The sequence below is a fragment of the Rosa rugosa genome, chromosome 6 (genome assembly GCF_958449725.1).
Source record: "Rosa rugosa chromosome 6, drRosRugo1.1, whole genome shotgun sequence".
Classification (NCBI taxonomy): domain Eukaryota; kingdom Viridiplantae; phylum Streptophyta; class Magnoliopsida; order Rosales; family Rosaceae; genus Rosa; species Rosa rugosa.
This window is the reverse complement of record NC_084825.1, coordinates 31,037,615-31,052,650: the sequence shown is the minus strand read 5'-3', so window position 1 is coordinate 31,052,650 and position 15,036 is coordinate 31,037,615. Positions and strand designations below refer to the sequence as shown.

General features: G+C 45.5%; 1 protein-coding gene across 1 annotated transcript; it reads right to left on the bottom strand.

The window, feature by feature from the left end:
- Positions 1–5,137: 5,137 nt before the first annotated feature.
- Positions 5,138–6,474, bottom strand: LOC133716579 (uncharacterized). The gene is made up of 5 exons (XM_062143272.1): positions 6,452–6,474; positions 6,038–6,362; positions 5,724–5,968; positions 5,422–5,615; positions 5,138–5,307 (listed from the first exon to the last, which is right to left on the bottom strand). The coding sequence occupies exons 1-5, from the start codon at positions 6,472–6,474 to the stop codon at positions 5,138–5,140; spliced, it is 957 nt and encodes a 318-aa protein (XP_061999256.1).
- Between the last annotated feature and the right edge of the window lie 8,562 nt (positions 6,475–15,036).

Sequence of the window (15,036 nt, the reverse complement as noted above, 5' to 3'; positions counted from 1 at the left end):
GTCAACCCTCCATCAGGAACTTATTATGTGGAACAGGGAGACAGACAAAGCTGAGGTGATCAAAGCGGACCCTCGTCCTTTCCCAGTATCCGCAAACTATGTAGATGCCAGGTACTACTTGGAGCCTATCGCTCCATTGCAAGTCAGTGGCATCGATAACAAAGGCCGCCCCACAGGGGTGACGGCCTCTAAACTGGCACAGTGGGGGCTTACGCTCGCAAAAGAAGGCTTAGAAAGGCCTGGCCACGCTGTGCCTAAACCCTTGAACGATTAATGGATTACGACCTTCCAGAGGAAGGGATAGAGGCCCTCCACTCGCTGCATGAAAGATTATCATCATATCTAGTGGAAAAAGAGGCCTATGAGCAAATCGCGACTTTGGAAATCGTTGAAGAGGGACTCTCTGATCAGGAACAAGAGGATGAGGTAGAAATCCAGCTCGCTCCGGCAGCGTTGGACGACACGCCTCCTAAGGTCAGAGATCCTACCGAGAAAGTCAATCTCGGAACAGCAGATGAGCCTATGGAAGTGGCTATCAGCGCTTACTTAGAGCCTAGCGAGAAACAGAGGCTTATTGACTTATTACTAGAATTCAAGGACTGCTTTGCGGAAAAGTATGAGGATATGCCTGGCCTGTCACCGGACTTGGTTTGCCATCAGCTACCAACACTCCCTGACAAGAGGCCTGTGAAACAAGAGCCGCGAAGAATGAATTCAGAGACTCAAATCCTCGTTAAAGAGGAGGTCGAAAAAATGCATAAATCAGGCATTATCAGGGTGGCCAAGTACAATCAGTGGCTATCCAACATAGTGCCTGTCCGAAAGAAGAATGGTAAGATGAGGGTCTGCGTAGATTACAGAGACCTTAATACTGCTACACCTAAAGATGTCTACCCCATGCCGGTCGCGGATATGTTGGTAGATGCCGTTGCGCGGCATGAATTACTGTCCTTCATGGACGGCACTGCGGGGTATCACCAGATTCCGGTTGCAGAAGAAGACAGACACAAAACCGCGTTCCGCTGCCCTGGGTTCGCGGGCGTTTTTGAATATGTGGTTATGCCTTTTGGACTGAAGAACGCTGGAGCGACTTACCAAAGAGCCATGAACCTAATCTTCCATGACATACTTGGAAAGATTTTGGAGGTTTACATTGATGACGTGGTTGTCAAGTCTCGGTAAAATCAACTTTTTTAGACGCTTTATCTCTAACTCTGCAGGTAAGATCCAGCCCTTCTCTCCTCTGTTGAAGCTACAGGGCCAGAGCGAGTTCGTCTGGGAGCATAAACACCAAGAGGCTTTTGATAAAATCAAGGCCTACCTGGCGAGCCCACCAGTGCTCGTTCCTCCTAGGGCTGGATTCCCATTAAAACTATATATTTCAGCAGCTGAGGCTTCCATTGGCAGCCTGCTCGCCCAAGACGATGAGGATGGTGTCGAACATGCTATATTCTATCTTAGTAGGACACTCACAGACTGCGAGACAAGGTACACTCCGATGGAAAAGTTGTGTCTCACATTGTACTTCTCCGCATGCAAGCTGCGCCACTATATGTTGTCCTTTACCACTTGCATCATCGCTCAGACTGACTTGGTCAAGTACATGTTGTCGCGGCCTATTCTGAGAGGCCGCATTGGCAAATGGGTATTGGCTTTATCTGAATTCTCGCTTCAGTACTTGCCACAAAAGGCAGTAAAGGGACAGGCTATCGCAGATTTCTTGGCACACCACCCTACCTTGGACATCTCCGTAGTGAAAGAGTTAGAGATAGCAGCTGTAACTATAACTCGGCCAGATTTAGCGCGCATCCCAGAATACGCTATTCGGTATCAAGCCACAGTCTCCTTGCAGCCCTGGATACTATACTTTGATGGTTCAAGAACGGAAACGTTAGCAGGGGCAGGGATTGTCCTAGAGAATCCCGCGGGCGATCGTTTTTCTTATTCTTTCCAGTTGGAGTTCAAATGTACAAACAATCAAGCAGAGTATGAGGCCCTGATCATTGGCTTAGAGGTTCTGCTAGAGTTGGGAGTCAGGGACGTTCAGGTACACGGTGACTCTTTGCTTATAATCAATCAGCTCCAAGGAAAGTATAAGTGTGAAAGCCTTTTGCTTATACCCTATTTGCATCGCGCCATTGAGCTTCTGGATCAATTCGATGAGGCGGATTTGGAGCACATACCCCGCGAGCGCAACTTTGCGGCCAATGAGCTCGCTCAATTGGCTACAGGCATTACATTGAAGTATGGCGTTCGCGAGCGCATCCTGAAGGTCGAGCGCCGCACACTGCCTTCGTGGCTCGCGCGGCCTGACCCACCAGATGATCCAGTTGTCGCGGTTCTCGAGCCTATTGACGTCGATTGGCGCATTCCGCTGATTGACTACCTCAAGAACCCAGACCCTACAGCAGACAGGAAGACTCGTTTTCTCTCCTTGAATTATTTCCTCAGAGGTGACGAGCTGCGACGACGTGGGGAAGATGGCGTAGACTTTCGCTGTGTCTATGGCCGCGAAGCCAAGAGGTTGATGCGCGAAGCGCACACAGGAGTATGTGGAGCCCATCAAGCAGGCCCCAAGATGCGTTGGCTTATCAGAAGACATGGGTATTATTGGCCCAGCATTTTGAAGGACTGTATCGCGTTCGCGAAAGGTTGCCAAGACTGTCAGGCGCATGGTCCAATGCAGCACATTCCCAACATTCCCATGCAACCTATTATTAAACCTTGGCCTGCCAGAGGCTGGGCTTTGGACTTGATTGGGATGATTCACCCTCATTCCTCGCTCCAGCATAAGTTCATCATTGTAGCCACTGATTTCTTCACGAAATGGGTTGAGGCTGAACCTTTGAAGGAAGCTTCCGGCGCTACCATTCGCCAGTTTATTTTTCAGAATATTATTTGCAGGTTCGGCATTCCAGAAGTGTTGGTATCAGACAGGGGGGCAGCATTTATGGGCGGCGAGGTAGAGAAACTTGTCACGGACTTGGGCATCCAGTTCGTCCACAGCACACCTTATTATGCCCAATCCAATGGTCAAGCAGAGGCCAGTAACAAGATCATTATCACCTTGCTCAAGAAGATGCTTGTTGAAAACCCTAGACAATGGCACAATACGTTGTATGAGACCTTATGGGCTTATCGTACCTCCAAGAGAAATCCCACTGCTACGACCCCCTATGCACTGATGTTCGGTCATGATGCCATCTTACCGTTGGAGATCAACGTCCAGTCTCTGCGCGTCCAAGATCAGCACCATTTGATCGGGGAAGATTATGTTCAGGCGATGTGGCAAGAACACGAAGATCTCAGCGAGCAACGCTTGGTAGCTTTGGACAACTTAGTTTTGGAAAAGCAGAGGATTGCTCGCGCCTATGATAAGCGGACACGTGGTCGTAGTTACAAAGAGGGTGACTTGGTGTGGAAGGCTGTTTTGCCTTTTGGTGAGAAGTTGACCGGTCGCGGTAAATGGACTCCGCGCTGGGAAGGGCCCTTCGTTATTCATCGCATTCTGGAGCGCGGGGCCTTTCACCTCAAAGATTTGGATGGCGACCTCCACCGTAATCCCATTAACGGGCGTTTCCTGAAGAAATACTACCCTAGTGTTTGGGAGTTTGACGATCCACCGGATCAACCTTCTTCTCAGACAGGGGGGCAACCTTAGTCTACCCAGGTTCGCTTCGTCCATATTCAGGCTTTTCCTGTGGCCTTAGTATCCTGTCCTTGCTTCACCTACGCATACTAGGGGGGCAACACTCTGTACATTGAGGCCTACACCTGAGGCCTTTTTCGTTCATTCAGGCCTTATTTGAGGCTTTTCGTTAAAATTTCAAATTTCAATCTCAATGTTTCTTACACTCTGTACATTGAGGCCTACACCTGAGGCCTTTTTCGTTCATTCAGGCCTTATTTGAGGCTTTTCGTTAAAATTTCAAATTTCAATCTCAATGTTTCTTTTCTTTGACATTATGGTGTTAAGAATGCATGTAATGGCCTATACCTGAGGCCTTATTTTATACTTTGATTTGCAAAAAGTGTTAAAAACTTTCATTCATAAAGTGGCTTTGCGGCCAAAAGCAGTACAAAGTGCAAATCAAAATAATTACATTTGCGGTTTACAAGGCCAGAAGTGGCTTAGAGTAGAAACCATAAAGTTACAGATCTACTGAGAGTTTCTGGATCTTGTGGCAGCAAAGGGGCTGTGCTCGGGCATTCCTACTCTCCCTCTCTTCACCCACATGCCTCCTCTGCTTTGAGTTGCAAGCCGCTACCGTCTGTACCGGACCAAAAAGGAAGGAAATAATCCATCGCAACCCTTTTGGGAAGGATTATCCTCCGGGATGGAGATGGTCTTCACAGAGAAGCGCGACTCACAACCACATCTACCTCCAGGGGAAAAACATAAGTCACACAGTCAGACCCTGGAAGTAGGCCACGGAGCAAGAACAGGCGACCCATATTGGTCTTCCGCCCTTCTTCCTCCTGCTCCACGCGGGCAGTCAGAGAGAGGAGACCCCTCAAAATCTGGTTCCGCCGCTATGGGAGCACCACATGTTCTTTGGTCTAAATGAAATCGACGGGTTTCACCGCGACTTCCAGAGACCAAAGACATGAGGTTGGACCTGAGGTTAGGCCATAAGACCTACCCAGGTATTGAGGTTAAGCCATAAGACCTAGGGGTTTGAGGCTAAGGCTGATATCGTGAGGAGAAGATTTTAGAAACTGGAGAAAGAGAAGTAGAGATTGCGATACTATTTCTGGGAAAGCCATATTGCGTTTATGTCTATCATCTCTCCAGAGTGCAGGTATTTATAGCGCCAATCTCAGTGGCCTCAACCGTACGATGGGCAGTTGTGATATTCTCACTGTCATCAATGAGCGTATCAACAAGGTTAAATGCGAAGATCTCGGAAATGAAGGTAATTGAAAGCGCGTGGAAAGTGGGGGCAGTCTCCAAGGAGGTAACCGCTCCGTTTCGAGATTATCTTTTCAATCTTTTCAAACGGTTTTAAAGCAATAAAGGCAACTTAAAGCGCTGAACCGTTTGAGAGAATAAGTTATTATTTGGGCCAAGCAAAGTGGGCTAAATAGTAAGTTAATAATAATAATAATATTGTTCATACAAAATATGGGCCTAATTCTAGGGGCCCAAAAGTCTTCGGCCTGCATGGGTCAGGCGAAGGAAGAGTTCGTCCAAACGAAAACTGGCATCCGCAGCAGCTTGTGCGGCTTGTTGGGCTGCCACACGTGCCTGAGCCAGTTCCTGGGATAGCGTCTCGAGAGCAGCGAGGGGTTGTTCCAACTGAGGCTCTGCATGAACGAGCATAGCAGTAACATCGGTTAACCGGGCTTGAAAGGCTTGAATTTGGGACCTCAAGTGGTTCCTCTCGAGCGTCAGTTCCCTGATGAGGTTAGCTTGGTCACCCAAGAAGTCGCGCGCGGTCTCCGTTTGCTGAGTAAGGTTCTGATAATGCATTTTGGTCTGCCTGGCTTGCGCATTCGCGACTGCCCGCTCGTTGAGCCCTTGAGGAAGATCCTGCAACAGTTGGTCGATTTCCTGGAATTGTTCCTCAGTGATGGCTCCCTCGCGGAGGAGCACCCTCAAGTATTCTAAGACCCTCACAGGCGCACCAGGAATCAAGATATCAGGGCCCAGGAAGCGGCGAAGGCCTTCTCTGACTTCATCTACGACCCCAGGGGGGGTCACTTCAAGTACACGAGCTAACCTTTCCAAAGTAGAGGGAGTAGGAGGCTCAGCGACAGGGGCCTCAGGAGGTTCAGCGATAGGTACTTCTGGCACTGGTTCAGGTACCTCTGGCGCTGGTTCAGGAAGGTCTTCCAATTCTTCAGCTTCAGCGACTTGGGGGGCAGGGGGAGGAAGTTCCTGATCAACCACGTTAGGAACAGGCTCAGCAGCTTCTGCTTCTACTGCTCCGATTACATCGTCCCCAGTTCCAACGACGTTTGGAACCTGGAAGAAGACATTATCAGAATACTTGAACCAGGAAATAATGATGAAATAGTTGGTTAGGGGGAATACCTCTTCGATTGGGGGCTCATACACAATGATCGCTAGCATTGTCTCTGGGCTAGCTTCGCTGGGAACAGGAATTGAGTCAGGCGCTATCTGTTCCAGGACAGGAACGTCGCTTGGTTCCTCGCGAGGTGCATCCAGTAGCAGTACTCTATTTTCAGCCTCCGGCGAGCTGTCATCTATGATCTGCACTGGTATCGAGGCCAATTGTGCATTATCTACAGCGCCCGCAGGAGGTGGAGAGTGGTTCACAACAGTTGGCGCTGGAGCTTGGGAAGCAGATGTGCCTTCACCAACAGTTGAAGATCCTTCTTCAGCATGTCTCGAGGACCTGTGGCGAACTTGCAAATGAGGATTGTTACAGAGTCGCACAGAATGAAAAGAAATTTCTAACAAGTGCTTAGTGTGCTTGTGTCTTACCTGTCGGTCAGCGATTGGTTCATCTTCTGCCCACAGGTCAGTTCGAGGATCAGAACGACCGCGCTTCCGAGCCGAGAGAGCAGCAATCTGTTAGAGGCAGGGGATTAGGTATGACTCGTAAAGGAAGCATGATTTGTACAAACAGAGGGCTCTTACCGTTTGCATGTCATCGTCATCAGAGGAGGGTTCTTTGTCCTCAGGCTCTATCATTACTGCCTTTTGCTTCCCAGACTGGCCAGCGGCTTGGGAAGCGTTGGCTGCGCGACTGCCAGAAAGTGGCGCGCTCCCCTGGAAAAGCAAAGTTTGAATTTAAAGGGGGAGGGATAAAAGAACAAAAGGGACAAAACATGAGTCAAGATTAGTTACCTCTTGAAGGGGTTCGCGGATTACGATACCAGCTTGGGCCTGACGTGGGGCTCGCGCGGGTCGCGGAGCCGGTTCAGCAGCAGGAGGAGGAGCTTGTGCAGCGTCTTCAGGGATGTGAGCAAGTTGATCAACGTCGGCGGCGTAGGGATATCGCAGTTCCCCGAAGATGGCAGCGAATACCTCATCGTGCTGTTGCCGCCAGCAGTTAACAGAGACTTCTGCCCACCATGCATCATATCCTTCCTCAGTCGCGTCCACAGAGTCAATCTCTTTGGCCCAGTCAGGAAGATCAACCAGCGCGAGCGTGCTTTGTGCTGGCGGAGGCCCAGAAAGGGGCCCAATTCTACGCCAAGAAGTGTTGTAGTTCCAAGCATCATATAGGGGGAATGGCACTAATTGGACAAGACCAAGTTGACGAGTGAAATGGTTGGGAGCGTAGAGCTCATAACTGAGTTCGTCAGCGGCAATCCTGATGTCAGAACAGGAGATCGCGCGGCGAAAAGCCAAGCGCGCGCGATCACTGTAGCGAGAGGCGCCAGGGAGGAATCCATGTTCAAGCGGAGCTGGGAATCTTCTACTCAGCACTAGGTCGCAGTACAGCATCTCGTGCAGAAAGTACAAGTATGTGAAGCACTCAAAATAAGGAGGGGATGTGTACCTTTCGCCGCGACTGAGCCATCGACCCAAGAGTTGGTCAGTAGGCGGAAGCAATGGGATGTCGTCGCGACGAAAGTATGGAAAGTAAATTTGAATCCAGAAGTCAAGGATCCAAAAGGGGCCAGAAATGCTAGTCTCAAAGGGATGCATTGTGGCTTGATACAAAGTACGGTAGAGGGCACCTAATACTGGTTGTCCTAGTCCCACACGGTGGCCGTTGTAGAGGGCCGTCGCCAGAGAAGTCCAGGCACCAGTGGGCTTACAGGAGGAAGTGCAGAAAATAAATTTACAGAGCCAGTACTCCAAGAATGCAATCCCGCCAGTCGCATTGTGCTCCTGGCGGTAATAGGCCAGCCACCGCGGATAGGAGCTGCTATGGGCGCCGCGACCATGTTGGGCCATGGTGGAGGTGAAAGTATCAGAGTCGAATTGGCCATGCAGATAGGGTTCACCATCAATGGGTAGGCCAGTAATGGTGAGAATGTCCAATAAAGTGACACTCATTTGGCCAAATCGAAAATCAAAGGTGTTGGTAGCAGTGTTCCAGAAACAAAGAAAGGCAGCGAGTGGCGAACGATTGCCACCGCGCGGAAGACGAAAACAAAGATCGATAGTATGGGTGATACCTGCTGCGTTCCAGCGGGCTAGATCACGAGCGCGTGCTTCCCGGTACCAAGAAAGCTCTTCCGCACTGATGGAGGATGGCCAATGCCCTATTTTTGATCGATGATTAGGGGCACTCCAGCTGGTAAAATCCCCAGGAGTCCTTCGGAGGACGGGGATGGGGCGACGAACAGGTAGACCATAAAAGGCGACGGCGTCGGCCGGGAAAGCATCTCGCGGCGTTGGGCCCAGTCCGGCATGTTGGTTCGAAAGTCGGAGGAGCAGAGGTCTTTGGATGGTGGTCTGGAGAATCAGGCTGGCGCCAATCCCAGTTCCCCAAGAGCGTGCAGCCTGTTCATTCAGTTCTTCTTCTTGGTCGATAACCATCTTTTTCGGGGGAGCCATTTCTGGGTTTCTGTGAGAAGGATGTGTGCAAAAGAGGGTTTCTGGGTTTAGGAGACTAAAAGAGTTTCTGATGTGACAGGTCTGAAGCGGCTGTGGATTTAAATAAGAGATTTTGTGAGGGAAACGATGCGACAAAAAGGGGTTTCGCGAATGAAAAGACGCGACCCTCATTAATGATATCGTTTCAAGCATTGAACGCGTCGTTTTAGTCCCCTTCAATCAGTTACACTTTCATGGGCCTGATTTCGAGGCCTGGGGGGCAATGTTTGAGCCCAAAAGTAATTTTGGCAATATCCTTCAGTGGATCTAGCACAGCGGGCCGATACCTGCTGCCCAAAAATAAACATACTTGGTTTTGGGTTACAACTCCGCCTATTCCGGAATCCATGAGGAGAGCGAAGTCCTATTGGAATCAAGTAATAGAGATTGACTAGGAAACTCCAGTCAATAATCCTTCTACAACAAGGAACAGTTAGAAACCCTAGGTATATATATACCGGGTTTCAAGGACGAATTAGGGACCTCTCTCATATCAATCAATCCTAGCGATTACAAAGCCTCCCCGGAGCAAACCTTCAACCTTGTTGAAACCCGGTGACCGTGCGCCAGTCCTAGTCTCTCCAAGAGCCGACTGTCAGCATCACCAGACCAACCCGGCGACCGTACTTCCAGTCCCAGTCTCCCAGCGAGCCGACTGCGAGCGCAACCGCCACCGTTACTGCCAGCGAAGCAAGGGTAACGCCCTCGCAACCCAGCGAAGCTAAAGTCACGCTTTAGCAAAAACCCTTGCTTCTCCCAACTTCCCAGTGATTGCTCTGCTTAGTCTACAACACTAAGTATCGATTCGGTGAACGCAAGAGACCACAACCAAAGTCCTTATCCGTAAGGCAAAAGTCCTTTTCCGAAAGGCTAGAGAAGAACCCTGTGACGAGGTTGGTGCTCTCCTCGTCCACAGCGCTTGAAGAAGAAGTCAGGTCAAGGGACTACCCCAACGACTGCACCCCGCGGTGCTGGCACGCCTGCGCAATCACTCGCTCAAAAGAGACAGTTTGCAAGCCAACTGGTTTTGGAGCCAAACAGCAAGCAGTCAATCAAAGAGAAAGATAATGAGATCACTAAGCATCGCCAAGAAAATAAGAATATATTTTTTTTTTAATAAACACTCACAAAGAATGGCAAATAGGCTCAAATTCTCACAAGGGTTAATTATGAATCAACACTCATCATCAACATGCTCATAATTCTGTACCAAGGTCAACAAAAACCACATCTACTACACAATCATATGCTTTACATATATCATAATTAACCAAAGAATTATTTTAGCATCATCTCAATATTGTGATCCTCTTTTATCCATAATTTCAGAGATTAAGTTCATCCTAGACAGTTGAGAGGCAACCTAAGACTCGAACAACAAAACAAAAACTGAAAACAAGAACTAAAGACTCCAAAAGAAAGAAAATAACTAACGCTATTTTTTTTTTTTTTTATAAGACTCAAATTTGACAAATTCCCTTAATTCCCCCACACTTGAATCATACATTGCCCTCAATGTATGGAAAATTAAATCAAACAATGCATAATCGAAGTGTCAAGAAAGGAAATCACAAGATGCAAAGGAAGAAAAATGAAAAAGTGTAGAGAAAATCTCCCCCTTGAAGACCTCTCATGCTCACGACCTTTGGAGATGACAACCAAGACCCCAACCTCAAGACCAGAAGGACTTGACTTCCTAACGTAAGCTCCATCCGAAGTCTTGTTGCATCTTTGGAAACCATAAGTTTGTGTCGGCAGCCCATGTTCCAGGTCCCATAACTTCTCTATGCAGCTTCAGATGACTATGATACCACTTGGAGGTGAAAGTGGACATTGCGAGCTCTCTGTGCATATGTGGAACACCTTCTAACTCCAAGCGGTTTGAAAGTTATAGCCCTGCAAAGTTAGAGAAAAAAACAGAATTTTGAACAGAAAACCGGGCAAAGTGACCTTTACCCACCCAAACCTTTATTCCGGGAGCATCACTGGTCCAATGGATGAGATTTTGGCCTGAAGGTAGTATACATATACAGCTTTGAGTCCATGTAAAGAACTCCTCATTTTATCCACGGAAATATGCCCAGTTTTTCTTTTTCTGTGACACAACTGCACAGTTTTCTGTTTTCCTGAGCTGACCTTGCTGCATTCAAACTGGAACTGGGAACGCATATGAACTCCGAATCCAGTTCTGTAAAAACCTACAGAAACTAGACTCAAAGACCTTTTGATTCATATATAGTACAGCCTCTGGTTCTATCGGAGCTAAAAACTGCGGTCATCCAAAGTAGACTGATTTGCACGTCTGGACTCTGTTTTTACAAAAGTGACACTTTTCACACTTCTCTACAACCTTATGACCTGCACACAAACTAAAAACATAAAAAGGAACTAAATAGAAAACAAAGAAAGCAAAGAAAACATCCTTTGGGTTGCCTCCCAAGAAGCGCTTGAATTTAACGTCTTTCAGCCTGACATAGCAGCTCTTCATCATGAGTAATCAGGAGGTTTAGGCCGCGGTTCGATCAGATGCTTAAGCTTCTTCAAAGATGTTTCATGGGCCCTTGCTAGCAACTTAGGTAACTTGGGAGCAATGGAAAGATAGGATTTGATGCTTCTCTTTTTCTTTCTCTTCTTCCATTGTCTCCTTCTTTTCTTAAGTTCAACAATCACAGCTAGAATGATCTCCTTATCTGATTTGAGATATTCACTTATCACCATCTCCACATGATCAACAAACTCAACCATTGCGTGGATAGGGAGAACATATGTAGAGGTTGAATGAGGCGTTGCAGTATCAGATGGTCTTCCATGTGCTAGCAACAAAGGTCCAAATGTAGGAGCTATGATGGAATCCTCTTTTAAGCAATCCTCCCTTGTGTAACCTCTTGGATCTTGATGAGGTAGCATGATTGGTTCAGGCACTTGGGACACACTTGCATGAAGCTCAACCTTACTTTCTTCATGATAGGATTCCTCATCATCAAAGGGATCTTCCATTTCCCACTTTTCAAGCTCGGTCATGTAGTGATCCTCAAAAATCTCAACGTTGAGTGGCTCTTTATAAGACTCCTCCAAATCCATTACTTCATCCTCATCAAATGTTGAATCATGGACTGCATCATGAGGTTGACACAAAACTGTAGTTGTCGGGAGCTCCCCTAAAGTTGCCATCGGTTTAGAAGGATGCTCCTGAGATATTAAGTTCTCCAAACGCTTTAGTTTTTCTGCCAAATCATCATCAAGAGCTTGCTTTTCGTGAATCCAAGCTTGAAAAGAAGCATATGAAGCTTGTTGTCCCTGAATCAAAGCTTGAGTAGCAGCATTTAGTCCCTTAATAATCTCATCATCATTATTAGACATACCTGAGTTTTGAGGAGGTGGGGCTTGTGGCCAATAGTCATGGTATGAATATGGAGAAGCTTCGAACTCATTGAAAGATCCTTGTTGCATGTTTGGATCGTTATTCCACGAAGAGTAAGGAGGATTATCCCATGCCGGATTGTATGGAGGTGAATAATAATTATTTCAATGCCCTTGGTTGTCATGAAATCCTCCAAGCATGTTATTTTGATCATAGTATCCTTGATATTGGATGCTTGGACATGTCTCCATTGAATGACCAACCATGGAGCATATGGAACACACCTCGTAAGATTGATGCCACATTGAAAAACAAAACAAAAATTGAAGTTAGTGATATATATACAAAAAGAATGTATAAATCCTAAAAGTCAAAATATATACAAAAATAAAACCAAACAATGTGAAAAATAAGTATTTTTCAATCCCCGGCAACGGCGCCAAAAATTGATACGCTAAAATTAAGCGCTCAACTTAACCCTGCAAGATGTAGTCATTAGCAATATAGAGTAAGCAGGGATCGTTCAAGCCGGGGATTGAGGGTAACAAATTATTCACACAAAATAAAAACTAACTAATTTAAACTAACTAAAACAAAAATCAAACAAATAAAATCTGAAACTAAACAAAACAAAAACGTCAAATACTAGAAAAGAGAGAAAAATATGGCAGGAAAGAGAAGGGGATAGAAAGGGGCTCTGCAATCCTAAACAAGAACAATATTTTGGGGTTTTTGGTTTTTAACGAAAATAAAAGATAATATAAAAGAAAAACAATTTTGATTTTAGGTTTTTAGAAAATAAGATGGAGAATATGTTAGAGACTTGGAAATCCACCACCAATTACTTTCGAACAATGTTAAGTTAACCTAGTTTCAATTACTAAGGTGTGAAACAGAAACCAACCAAGAAACAAGTCGGAGCAGATCATGTCCCTTATTAATGTTTCCCTAATTACTTAGTCTACGTGAACGCACAATAGCTAAGCCTATCAAATATGCAATCAAGGTATAGAACGCTATCCTATCAACAACACATATAGTGTCAACATATTTGAAGCATTAAGATCTCATGGAAACGATTGATTATAGAGTTGCAGTCTAGTGTGGAACGCCTACCTAGCATGCTCTTCTAGTTGTTTAAAACATCAGCTTTTGTCCAAAGCCTTGCATACTTGTGGATTAGAAAACAAGACGATTAGGTGAATTATTTTCTAAACCTAGCTCCAATTACATGCATAAATCCTATGTTCGCGACCATAAAACATACACATGCAAAAGTTTTCAATCAATCAGAGATAAACAACCAATCCACACCAAAGATCAAGAAACTAAATTTAAACAAACATATGTTCTACATAATTGGGGCTTCAAACCTTGCCCCTAACAAAAAGTGACTAGCCACACATCGTCTTAAATTCAACAAATAAAAGCACGAGTATTAGATTACAAGATGATAAAAACCGTAAAAGGGAGAGTATGAGAGCCACGAATTCACTTTTAGGCAGCCTTAGATGCAAGCACTCCTTCAAGATAGGTCACGGCAGAAGCTTGATGGAGATGGAAGATGAATTGCACGGTTTTTCTTCTTGAAGACTTGGGAATTTTTGAGACTTGTGTGCTAGGGTTTGGGAGCAGAAGATGGCGCTGTAGGATGGTCCTCTTCAACGTGTTTAGAGCCTCTATATATGTGGAATACGCGCTTGAGGATTACTCTACTTGGTGCATAATTAAATGATTTTCAAGCCTTAATAATCTTCCCAAAATCTTGAGGAATCATTCTAGGACTCTCCTTCATATTTGCAGCATCAAAAACCTTCCAAAAATGCCCTGGAAATCCGTCCAAAGAAGAATTCTGCCAAAATGCCCTGTTTTGACTAGGATTCTATTTCTGACTCTGAAGCTTACTTCTTGGGCAAGGAACAACTTCGTCTTGACAAGTTTCTGGATGGTTCTTGACTCCCACGTGCTCTATGACATCATATAATCTAGAATGATCAATAACCTTCTGGAAAAACTCCAAGAAAATCGCCGGAAAAGATCTCCCAAAAAGCTTCGTGAAAAGCTGACAGTTTCTGCCTTATCGGGAAGCCTACTTTGCATTTGATTTCCTGCTTCCTCGTTGACGTTTCTGACCAGTTCTTTAGCTGTACTTGAAGTATAACATCATGTATTCAAGGATCGCTGGTCCTTTCTGCAAAGGTGCAGCCGGAAGAATGCAAGAATTGCTCCTCAAAACCGTTCCCAGAAAGCTGATTCTGAAACTGCAGTTTTCTGCTTTGCAGCAACTATTTCGCACAATGATTTCCGTGGACTTCCCTTGTAATTTCCGGCCAAATGGTTGATCAAACTTGGTCCTCTGCATCAGTACTTCATGTTTCATAGCCTCATTGCTCCTTGTGAGCTTCTACCACTGCAGTGATCATTCCCACAGCCTGCAGTTACTACTTATCCTCAAACACACACACTTCGGTTATCATTAAACCGAAGGACCTTAGACCATTCGGTTCTCGGAACCCTACATTCTCTAACTTCTATTCAACACACAAGGTCAACATCATTAACACGAACATTCATTGATAATCATTTTCACAATTAATCATGGCAACTTCAAAACAACATCATATCATAACCAGGTCATCACAATTCCACACACACTTCAATGTCACAACTTTCCATATATAACCACGTAAATATATATATATATATATATATATATATATATATATATATATATATATATATATATATATATATATATATATATACACACACGTAATTATCCGCTCAGGAATAATCACTAATACCAACTATAGTTCACACGCAATAAAACCGAGAAATTCATTTTTATAATTAAAATCATTTTACTTACCTATGGACCGTAGTTGATCAAGTCCATATGATTTAAAACAAATATTTATTCCATAAATATGTTCACACAATTGCGACAAAATAAGGTAATTAAATGTATTGGGTTCGTAATATGAACCACGTGAGGTTTACTCACCTCTAATCCAGCTGCGTCTTCTTAACAGCTCAAATAACAATTTCACAATTCGTCCGCCAAATCAATCCGTCGATCACCTAATCCAATACGATCTTAACTTAGCAAATCGTTCATAAACAACACATATACGGCAATCCAACGGTCGGATTC